The sequence below is a fragment of the Corvus cornix genome, chromosome 19, assembly GCF_000738735.6.
Source record: "Corvus cornix cornix isolate S_Up_H32 chromosome 19, ASM73873v5, whole genome shotgun sequence".
Classification (NCBI taxonomy): domain Eukaryota; kingdom Metazoa; phylum Chordata; class Aves; order Passeriformes; family Corvidae; genus Corvus; species Corvus cornix.
The window spans coordinates 8,674,677-8,686,689 of record NC_046348.1 but is presented as its reverse complement, the minus strand read 5'-3'; the positions used below and the strand labels follow the sequence as shown (position 1 = coordinate 8,686,689).

Genomic DNA, 12,013 nt, shown 5'->3' with positions numbered 1-12,013 from the left:
AAGCAGGCAGCTCCCTCCCTCCGTCCCTTCCAGGAAAGGCTGGAGCTGTCTGCTCCATCAAAAGGCAGGAGGCATCAAAAAGACAGCTGTCAGTGCTGCAACAGCTCAAAATATTTACCTGCAAAATCAGTTCATCATTATCAACTCAAGAGCAAGGCACTGTGACTGTTTCAGTTCTAGATTTCCTGCCCTGTCACCGCAAATAATCTGATCCATGGAACAATTAAAATATAACTTCCCTTCTGCCAGGTTAAATGCAAACAAAACCCCATAAATACTGCCCCAACAATCACTTCTTTGGCTATAATTTGCCATATCTCATTAAGGAATATTGATCACTAACACAGGCAGAATTTGGCCCCAATTTCTCAAATGTAATATCAAAAAGACCTGGAACCAAAATTAGGACAGGACCCCTACAACAGAAATTAAACAGATTTACAATGAATAAAACACCTCAGGAAATTTAAAATGTTCCCCTGTTATGAACTTCAAACACCCTCACATACTTTTGAAATAAAAAATGCAAATACAAACTTAACACAATAGCCAAATATCACCCCAAACCACCCTAAATCTCAAATAATTCCATCTAACATTGAAGCATTTACTTGAAATGCCTGTTAAATTATTTTTAGTGCTAAGCAGGAAGCATAAATAAAATTAGCTTGATTCCCAGAAAGGTATCTCTGGTTTTGAAGTGAAAATTGCCGTATGCAGTATTTCCAGGAAAAGAATGAATGGATGTTGCACACATGCCTTCAGTTGCAGGAAGTGTATTTGCTGCTTCCCTCACTACCAGAAAATTCCACTGTTGACACAGCACATGCCATTGAACAAAGTGATTAGCCTTGGTAAATGTGCATCTCATCAGCAGAGCCTGCCAGCACACCTCCATTGGTCTATCTTCAAATTCCTCACAAAGGTCACTGCAGCACCTCTGTGGCACTAAGCCCATCCTTAAGTGCTTTCTGGAATGAGCGCCCAGGATCTTTAGAAGTGAAATAAGATTTTTTTTCTAGCTACCCATGCATTTGGCAAAGCCATGTCCCTGTGCAGGAGCATTTTACCTATTACTGGCTATTACACCCAGTCTTCTGCTTTCCAGCAACTGCTTTTCATGCTGCTGGCAGATTTGCCAAGACAATCAACCTTAGTTTTCCTGATAAGGTTAAAAAGCTTGAGGCAATCAAATCTCCAGCCATGCTGTTCTTATCTTCTACTAAAGTTTAACATTTGAAATATCCAAGGTAGGAGAATTGGCTTCTGCCAAGCAGAAGTCCCTTGTCTCTGTGTGACACAAACATTAACTCTGAGAAGAGAGTGAGGATGGGAGAATGAACTGCTCCAGTGCTGTGCTCCACAGTCCATCGCAGCAAAATGAAGATATTTCACACACTGAATCAGAATTCAGTTAACTGCAAAGCCACTTGTAGCATTATTCACTTTTTTCTGCTGACTTTGATACTTTCACTTCACCCAAAAGACTTTGCCCCGAACCTCTTGTTTCCTCCTGGGCTTCTGTGCATTTTCTTTTGTTCCATCTCCTCTCATGATTTGCAACTTATGTGCTCCTCTTCCCAAGAAGTTGTTTCCCAGGGAAAACAAAGGGCATGACTGACAAATTCACTTTCAACTAGGAAGAATTTGGTAGATTCCAATCTGATTCCAAGAAAAGGTTCCAACCCGTTCCAAATACCTCCTGTCCAAGGCTCTAAAGGCATTCTATAAACACGAACTAATTAATTCTTTGACAAAATAATGCTATTATTACTTGTCAAATAAGCAAACAAATGCGTAAAATACAAAAATTTATCTTCCAAAAATTTTCATACCAAGCTTTGTAAACCAGGAGTCCAAAAAAGCCCCATAAAGAGCAGCACATCATTCAAAAGCGTAACACTTTTCAAAAGAGAATTTCAATGTTTCCATGTGAGACCAGTAGTTTTTTAATAGATCAAACCCCTGTGGATTCCTCAAATGAACATAAATCAAACAACTGCATAGTTTCAAGTGTATCTTGGTTGCATTTTATCTGATGTGACAGAGTAACTTACACCATCAAAGGGAATCGAAAGGTAATTTTAAAAAATATTCAATGATATAAAGCAATAATAAAGTTGCCTTACTTTATCAAGGAGCAGCACACAGCTCGGAGGGGCTCATGATGCTTCTGCCTGATGTTGTTGTTGACCATGAAATCGAGCTCCTCTCGGGCAGCTCTGAGCTGGCTCTCGGTAACCCCGTAGCTCACGGACTCCCGAGCACAGTCCTCAATGTTATGGGCTTCATCCAAGATGACTACTTGGTCTTTTAGCTTAATGTCCATCTAAAAAAATTATAATTATTGTCTAGTAAAATAGAGTGAAAGACATGAGAAACAGCAACTAACATATTCTGCATCACAGTGCAAATGAAGCTTTCCAGGTTTCGAGCCAATTTCCATAATCTAGAAAATATCCAAGGGTGAAAAAACCCCAGGAGTTATTTTGTTGATACTATTTTGGACATGAATGGGATATCAGTTGACCATAGAAACATAATATTCAGTGGGTAATTTCTTTTTAACTCCAGTTCTTCCCATGTTTCTCACAAATATACTCACACTCTCCCGGATCTGTGGGTCCAGGAGATAATTGTAAGGACAAAACACGATGTCTGCCTCCATCATGAGTTCTCTGGCTGCAAAATAGGGACAGGCACGAAGCTTCCTGCCCAGGCTCACCAGGTCTTCAATGTCCCAAGCCTGGTACACCCTGGATGCAGACTGCAGGGCATGGTGCTCACTGAGCTTATGAACACCATGGTAATAAGAACAGGACTTGCCCTGAAAGCAAAGAAGTGCAGAGACTTAGTGGGTACAAGAAATAATGAAAACCAAGTAGGCTTAATTCTTCCAAATGTTCCACGCATTTGGCTATTTCTTGGAAATATTTCTAACACCTGCTTTTTATGCCAGACCATAACACATCATGTCAGGTAAATCCATGTTTCTAAAATGTACATCAATAAAGGACACTTCTTTCATCTTCATCTATAAACCCAATGATAATTTAAGTCTTACTACAGTGTTAACCTAGCAGTCATAAATCTCATTCCTGTCATCATAATTTTTTGCAGTATTGCTACTGTGTATCAATGTTTTCTAACAATATTTAATTTTAACCAAATCACCAGGTGGCATTTAACCAACATAATATAAAGACATAGAAAATGTTACTCATTCCAGCTGTTAAATTTGACTTTGTTTAATGAATGCCCATTTTCTCAAACAAAATTACTCACTTGCTTTCCTTCCAGCAATTCTACACACATTTCATTCCTGTTACTACTGTGGGATACCACTGGATGAATACAGGTATAATCCCTGCTGGAAAGGATTGTCATGGGGACACAAGAATACGCTGTCCTCTTCAGCTCCCTGCTGATCTGCGTTATTTGCTTGTGTGTTCGTGTCCCAAAAAAAATTTTGGGAACACACAACCGATCTCCATTTTCTTTCTTCTTTGCGTGACTGGGATCTTTATCAGGTTCTTTTCCAAAAGAACAGGAACACTCAGTGCAAGGGCCAGGAGGCTGCAAACCAAGACAAAAAAATGATTAACAAAATCCCACTGAGAGATGAATGTGCTAAATCTGCTTATGGTCTGGTAGGAAAGTGCCCTCTGGGATAGCTGGTTCAGTCACCAGGGCAGCCCATCAAGCTGCAAAAAGTTCTAAAATGTTAAAGCACCACATCCTTTTGCCTGGAAATCTCTAAAAAACCTTCCAGCAATCATAATTTTATCATAACCCAATCAGAAAGAATTATTAAACCAGTGGAATATTTACACATGAATAATGCAAATAAAGCTTCTCACATTGAAGCTTCAGCTCAGGACACTCCAGTTACAGAGCAAGAATCCAACACCTTCAATGAAGAAAACTTGGAACAGGCACTCAAAATAAATTTTTTCCTTAAAGCAAGCAGAAGAAATGTAGACAGTTCAGAAGCTCTGTGTGCAGATAAAACAGACTACACCACATACTCTCCATTAGAAACATGTTTGCTGTGCCATTCTGCCAAAGGCCATCGAGGAACCAGGAGAATAAAAGAAGCACAGGGAATAATTCTAAACAGAACCTAATCCTGTAAAATATTTGTTAAAAGCCAATCTTTTTCTTCCTGAGAAGCACCATCTTTCAGAACATTAAATACTGGAACAAATGACATGAAATTGTCATGATGAATTTGAAAAGACACATAGGAAACAAGGAACTCAAGCATAACCATGTCCTAACACACCTCCCGTGAAAAATAAAAGAGTTCTTCCAGTGTCAAAGAGTTTGTATTTGGGCTCCAGGTGGTAGTGCAGGTAACAACATGTAGCTGCCCACTGCTCCCTCCCTTTTTGTTGTATCAGTAAGATTATCCATTATAAACAAATGCTAAGTCATGCTGTGTGTTACACCACAATTCTGGGGATCAAGCTGTCTTTAGCTTCCACTCCAAGGAAAAGCAAGTTCGTGTTACCCTCAGCCCCACTCAGCCTTGTCTGCCATTAAATATTACAATACATGATAGAAAGCATGTAAATGTAACCCTCTGGAGCTGCCACTCACTGGGATAAAAGGTTCACTGATGTGCCAAATAAACAGGCCTCAAAGCAGATAAAGTTACACCCATGCTGGAATTGTTACATTCCCCTCTCAGGTTGCCAGTAACAGCAGATTTCATTACCCTGTGCTGCCACATTAAATAGCCAGTTCCAAATATCCTGCCTTCTATATTGAATAATTACTTATTCACTGAAAGGATAAAAAGAAGAGTTATGAATGGGGCTCTTGTCAACAGGCAAGCAGGAAACAGCTGACATATGGTATATGTTACATATGTGCAAGGCCCAGCTCTGTGCTCACACAGAAAGCTCCAGTGGAAATGGTACCTTGATATTTCTATCAGTAATATTCTGGTTTGCTCCTGGAAATAATGAAAACCACATTACCACTCTAAAAATTAATATAACTGAGGTAGTGACTGTGCAGGGCCTTTAAGAACACATCTATATTTTAATTTTAATCCAAGTCAGATTGTGTTTTCAGAGGTAAAAACAATACACAGGACACCAAGATGATCCTTTACCACTAATATTTCACTGCTATGCTAAGCCAAATAAAAATAATAGAAAAATATTAAGAACCATCAGGCAGCTGTTTTGCAAGAGTTCTTAGAACAACAGGAAAATGCAGCTCAAATTAATATATAAAAACATGAACAGAAGGTTCTCCTATGATGGGCTTAAAACACCAGATATTATTCTTTTCATAAAAAAGAAATAAAGTGCTCTTATGTGTGAGGCTTATAAATTACAGTATTTTACAGGGGGGCTTAAAAGTTTGGTTTAAGAGGTTTGGAATTGGTATAATACTGGCATTAAGAAGCACTTTAGCCATTATTCCAGTACTAAAATGTTACCTTTAACTTTGAAAAAAGTTTCACGTTCAAAAAACACTCAAACCCACAATACTGAGAAAGTTGTAAACTCAGGTTGATTTTATAGTAAGTAGTTAAGAGTATAAAACTGCCTGCAGTAGTCACAGCATATCTGAAAGCCACAGACACCATTAGCCCCAAACACATTAACAAAATAAAACCTCCTTAGAAAGTCCTTCATAATGAAAAATAACTTCAGAAAATTGGTTAAAATACAGTTTAAAAGTTGAGTTCTTCATGTTCTTTGCACATTACTTGACTGCGTCGATTTGCACTTGTATTCTTAAAATACATCTTTAAATTTTATTAACAACAAACTATTTTAATTCTGTATTTCTCTGAGAAGAATTGACTGTGGATATCACATAGTAAATACCTAATGTAGTGTTCCTCTCCCATTCCTACAGGAGAAAGAAAGCAAACTCCCCACTGAACAAGGGGTTTCCTTGTCAGTGTTGCCTCAAAGCACAAATTTTTACACTTACACCACAGAGATACCGGTTTAGCTGTAAAAAAATTGGAAAATATTTCAATTCATTTATGAAGGAATTGGGGCTCATGCTGATTAGAAATAATTCATATTAAGACAACAGAACTGCATTTCATAATACCCTCTGGCTTCAGAACTAAACCTGTTTTCAGCTGTCGGAATCTGAAAAAGGGATTTTCATTTGGAAGAGGGCAAAAAGAGATCCTCCTGTACTTTCTGCAGTATTTAATCAGAAACACCCAGTAACAGATGCCATTAGAGATCAGATATCAGCCTATATGGACCTTAGGCTAATGCAGCTTGTTTGTACTTCTGTCAGGGGTAGATAAAACAGCGTATCACATCAATATTTATATGGCAAAAACGTGGAAGTCCGATTAAAAAAGGAATAATCAAGTCCACCACCCTGTCCTGTGTGTAAAATAGAGCTAAACAAACACTGGGGCTGTGATCTTTGAAACACAAAGAGGTAAGAGGAGTTCTTCATATCTCCATCTACATTTCCCAGTTACAAAGCTGCCTGAACGCAGCAGCAGTGAATGCCTCTTGTGTGAAATATCACACAAGCACAATCTAGGGAGATATCAGCAGTGACATTACCAGAGCTTTTCAACTGCTCCTTTCGAAGCTCTCAGAAAGCCCAGCATTCTGCTGCTGCTGCAGCCTCTTGATTAAAGCACACAAAGCAGCTGTTTATCCTCCCCCAGTCACCAGCAGGTGAACCCAGTTCAATATTTATCATAGGCTTTCACAGATCACTGCTAACCAAGCAAACGTTTTAATTAAGCTGGAACTTGCTTCAAAGAGCTCATTCAAAACGTCAATCAGCAGGAAAAGGATCAGATACGGTGTCAGGTGAGAGCATGTAATACAAATCCACAACTTTCTTCATCCCATCGTGGTAAATTAGCCCATTCTGGAGTCCAGACCCTGATTGTAACAGGCTGCCAGTCCCCTGGAATGTGTAACAGAAGTCACTCAAACCCCATTGTGCAGGTTGTAAGCAATATGTCAAACTGCAATGGGCTAGCACATTAAGACAGATTCTTTTCACAGTTGTTTTTTGATACCCCAAGTGTTTGTTACACTACTCTCCATTTACTGTTTACTTTCTTTCCCTGGTAGAAATGGGGATTCCTTAACGCAGCTGCCCCAGTTTCTCAGGCCATATGCTTTGACAGCAGTAATCAAGAGAGTACCCTGAGGGTATAATTTCCCCTTTAACCCCACTCTGGAACTGCCCTCCCTTGCAGGAGTTAATAGCAGAGGGCCAGAGATGGATTCCCAGGCTCTGGACTGAAAGTGGCTGAGAACAGGCTTGGATCCTCACCCACACATCTGCAGGTGTTGTGATGCAGCAGCGCTGGGCAGCACCTCTCATGCTCTTACAACAACCACCCCATTCTCCTTCTGGGAGTATAAACAGGACTTGACAAGAAACTAAATTTGCTTTGAGCAGAGAACTGACCACTGCAAAACATAGGTTATTCAAAGGCAGGGTTACCTCAGTGAACAAGACAATGCTGCTATCCCATTATTGTATCACCCTAAATACACAGTCCATTATGGTAAGTGTTGAACATAAGCTCTGTTGACTTCATCTCCTAAGCCACACTATAAAAGCATTTTTACACCTAACAGCCTATGCTGTGATGATCTTCCTATTCTAAACTAAATGCAGTTAAGGTTCAGAACCACTAAATGAGAAATAAGGCTTTACTTCCTGCAATTGTTTCTTGATACCAGACAAGTTCTCAGTCTGCTAAAGGAAAAGTTCTTCACAGCAAAGTAATACCTTATTCTTTCATTCTTAGAAAGAAACTTTAATAGAAATAATCCCCCCTCTTTCTTTTTAGGTTACATCTTTCTAAAGATGTAACTAACAGTATATAGTTTAGTTTTCAATTTTCTTCTATACAAGAAATTTCTAGAAGGTTTAAAGCAAATTTTTCATGTACCCACACCAAAGTACCACAGGAAATTTTACAATCAGGAAGGATGAAAGGCCTTTTTATTTGAAAATCAATAGCACACTCTGGTGGCGTTTAGATTTCAGACTACCAACTGAAGCTCAGTGGCAAAATGCATTTCATATCTTACTCAAAAATCTACAGAGCTTTCAAAAATTAATAAAAACTACCTCCCATCAAATGGCCTACAACATAGATTCACTTTTGTCAAGAAAATATTTAGCTCCCAGTATCTTACAGTAATCCTATAGCTTTTGGTTTCCTTTGGGGTGACTACATCACTAACATAACTTGGCATCTCACACTCAGCTCTCTACTGCCCCACATTTCTTCTTCGACTGCTTTTGCTCCAACAAACATTTATGTAAAATCTATCATTTTCAAAGAGTAAGAAATGCAGAAAATGCCTAACAAAGCTGCAGAAAGAGGTGCAAATTTGTATTTCAACTTCTGATGTGATATTTCTGCTATAGAAAGTGGTAATAAAAACCAAAACACTGGGGAACCTTTGCATTAGCTGTAACCGTGCAATGTTTGCTGAAACTTCATTAAGCTGCATTTCATGCAAAATCCCATCACATAAAATATTGTTTAAAATTGCTGTTGAACTAACACTCCTGATGTAAAAGATATTACTGTATTACTTACTGTTTGGGGAGCAAAACTAGTGGTTTTCATGCTTTTTTCAGAGTGAACAGTCAACTCTCCGTTTTTTCTCTGGTGATAAACTTCTAAAGCATCAACCAGCTGCACTCCTTTTGCAAAGCAGTGACGTTTTCTAACCTGCTGGGGAAAGAAACAATGTAAAAATGCACTGGGCAGAGGGATGTGCTCACACTGGCAGTCCTGGTTTTGTTTCAGCTATGTCTGTTATAGTGGGCATCACTGTTTGTTAACAATTTAACCAAATCTAAGCCACACAAAAGTAACTTGGGAAAAGCTATAAAGTTTTAATTATTAAAAAAATCTGTAGTTATTACTGAGCTTTTCTGCTTTGCTTTCCCACTGTTACAAAATTTACAGAAATTATAATACCATAAGCTGAACACTTCCATAACAAAAACAAGAAATAAATTCAAGCCACAATGATGTAAAAACTTAACCAGAAGTAACCAGCTGAGCAGCAATGTAAAAGCTATTTAAGGGCACAGCTGAACAGAAGTCCTCAGCCATGTGACACCAACAGTGACACAGATGAAAACAAAGAAGAAACACTGCGCTCCACAGATCAGCCAGAGATGTCTACATCTGACAGGACAGAAACCAGAACTCTACAGTATTTGTATTCCTAATACATATTTACAACAGCACTTTCAACTCTAGACTCTCATACTTTGGCTTCATATTAGAGATGTACTGGGAATAAATATATTTCGGGGATATTACCTGTTTAAATGTGAAAGATTTTAGGACAGGGTATAACAAACAATTTAGTGCAACAACAGGCTCCTTCATAACAAGTAACAATAAAAATGAACAAAACCCTGTCACTCCAAACTGTGACTGTGACATGACTCAGTTATTTCTTACACCCTCCTCTGTAACATTAATTGGGATTTGAGTTTGGTTGAGCTACACCCAGATGATTCCGCTGCCAATAAACTCTGCTCACCTGCTGCTCTGTTTCTAAAGGACGAATCCTTTTCCTGTCTACTTGAAAGTCATCATTCTCACTGTCACGAAGAGATAACTTTTTTTTGGCAGACAGTTTTGAAGCTAGTGTTTCATTTTCCTTACATTCTGTAATTAACAAAATAAAATGGATGTCCATTACTAGGGATGCATTAAATAAGAGCAACATTTTAAAGTATAATTACTGCAGAATAGTAACTGCTAGAATTACTACGAATATATATGGTGTAGGAAACAGTGTTAGACATTCCTAGACACATTAACCACCAGAGAGATTTCACACAGGGCAGAACCATGCCTGTTACTATGATGGTAAAAAAACATTCCTGGCTTGAAAGCAGCAGTTACTTCCAGAAGAGAATTTTAGCTGCCTCTGTATGAAGTTACCTGTGTTTGTCAATGGGCTTCCAGGTTTCCTGGAAGTTCCCGTGTCAGGATTATTGGCAGAAGAAGGAGCACTGTGAGTCCCACTCGTTGCAGCCTCGTTGCTCTTAGACTGGGAGTGACATTTGCAGTGACACGGTGGGGACGGCTCTGCCTTCCTCTCTTCCTTCTCACATGATGAGGTTGGCACTGATTTCTCTGAGGGACAAAGTCATTTGTCTGTCATTAAAAACCACCCCAGACTCTACACGAGAGCCAGAGGTGCAGAACAGTGAAGGTGGAAGTTCAGGTTAGAAGCCTGGTGTCTCTACAGTGCTGAGCAATCTGTGGTCACCCTCTGAAGAACAGCAGTGCACAGAAAGGAAAACACCTGCCCCTTTCCATTCAATCCACACAACTACAACTCTCAAGGATTTTCTTCCAAAGTTCCAACAGCCACGTTCCCTTATGGATCTACATCCAGCTCAGCATTACTGCTTTATGCTGCCATTAAGGCAAGGTGTCCAATGGTGGACAAAGACCTGAAACCAAATGTTTAAAGGCAGATGAACAATAATTAACTATTGTTCATTTTGTAACAAAAATTACGCAGACACTAAGACACTTACCATACAAAGACTGCTGCCACGATAATGCAGAACAAAGTAATGCCAAGCTTTTGCCACTTCCTGTAGGGCTCTCCAGCAAACAGTGCTGCCTGTTATTCAAGCCTTTAACAATCTTTAAGGAGAATAAAAGAAACAGAATTAACAGAAAACAAAGCAGATGTCTCTAGCTGATCTTAGCAATAACGTCCTAATGTCCCGCCTAAACTTCCCCTGGCACATCTTAATTCTGTGCCCTCTTATCCTGCTGCTGGTTAAAATTCTTCAAAAATGTTTAAATATAAATGCAATAATTCATTTTGAAAGAGTTCTCAAAAAATTAAAACTTATTGAAATATTGCTATATATAATTATTCTGCTTAAACAGCGTGTTTTACTAAATCATTCCCCCCTTGAAAACTTGAATATTTATAGACAACTGTTATTACAGTACACCTAGATAAATAACCATACATTTACAACACATGGAACTTATTTCTTGGCATAAATGCTCCCAAATCCAAAATGTACTTCTGCATTCCCTAACCATGGTCCAGATATTGCACAGCACAGAGAACACTGAGTTGCTACCACTGAAATTCTCAAGACACTGCGGGCTCTGAATTTAATGTGTGTCAGTTTTCTAAATGCTGACAGAGATTTTTGAATTTCAGATATTGGAAAACACAAGCTCTTAGTCTGGCAAATACCAGTACAAATTCTACTCACAGCATTCATCATAGCGAGCTGGGAGGGGTAAGCCTTGCAGGGGAAGAGGATCTTCACCCCCCCAATTGTATATTCTGCCCCATCAGAAGGCATTGCAAGTTTTTCTCCCGTTTACTTCAGGTTTAGAACTGCAATTAAAATACAGAATTAGTAACTCAATACTAACAAACAGGCAAAACCTGAAACAAATGCAGCACCAAATGAAAACAAGGAGAAGCTGTTAACCTGGTAACAGCTCAGGATATTAAGAGAATTGGAATACAGGAATTTATACCACACATAATTATTTCAGACTTGGTCCACATTACAAGCAAGAGCAAGTTGTCACCAGCTAAAGAGTAGCATCAGCAATTAAAATAAAAACACGATGAAGTGCACACACCAGTTCAGATTCTATTAGTCAGACTGGAGATAGCTTTTCAGCACCGACAAAGTAAGAGAGCAACTTTAATCTGGTAGATTCCCTGGGATAAATTAACTCACTGACATGTGTGTCCTCATCTGCCTTTTAATAATTAAACATATACATCGGAAGACCACCAATGTATGGCATGATTCGGCTTCATCACCGAGTTCCTCAACAGGAAAAAGCAATTCTAGCAAAAGGAGATCGCTGAGATGAGTTTACATCCAACCCCTCGTTCTTAAAGCAAAGGCCACCACGTTAAAAGGCTTTTCCCCAACCCATTCTGGGAGGGTGACTCGCTTAAACGAGCAGTACTCCGAATTAAGTTTGCCCCTGAGGAGGAGG

The 12,013-nt window shown here is 39.0% G+C and overlaps 1 protein-coding gene across 2 annotated transcripts in view; it reads right to left on the bottom strand.

Annotated features, from left to right (window-relative positions):
* BRIP1 (BRCA1 interacting protein C-terminal helicase 1) overlaps window positions 1-12,013 on the bottom strand; it is a 47,370-nt gene that overhangs the window by 35,030 nt on the left and 327 nt on the right. Inside the window, exons 2-9 of one of the 2 annotated variants that reach the window (XM_010402334.3) lie at window positions 11,263-11,390; window positions 10,558-10,669; window positions 9,953-10,147; window positions 9,546-9,673; window positions 8,582-8,719; window positions 3,286-3,576; window positions 2,606-2,827; window positions 2,130-2,329 (exon numbers count right to left, since the gene is read on the bottom strand). In XM_010402334.3, coding sequence (XP_010400636.1) covers window positions 2,130-2,329; window positions 2,606-2,827; window positions 3,286-3,576; window positions 8,582-8,719; window positions 9,546-9,673; window positions 9,953-10,147; window positions 10,558-10,669; window positions 11,263-11,355 — 1,379 coding nt within the window. In that variant the 5' untranslated portion in view covers window positions 11,356-11,390. The remainder of the gene's footprint in view (window positions 1-2,129; window positions 2,330-2,605; window positions 2,828-3,285; window positions 3,577-8,581; window positions 8,720-9,545; window positions 9,674-9,952; window positions 10,148-10,557; window positions 10,670-11,262; window positions 11,391-12,013) is intronic. The other variant, XM_010402335.3, reaches the window with a different exon arrangement.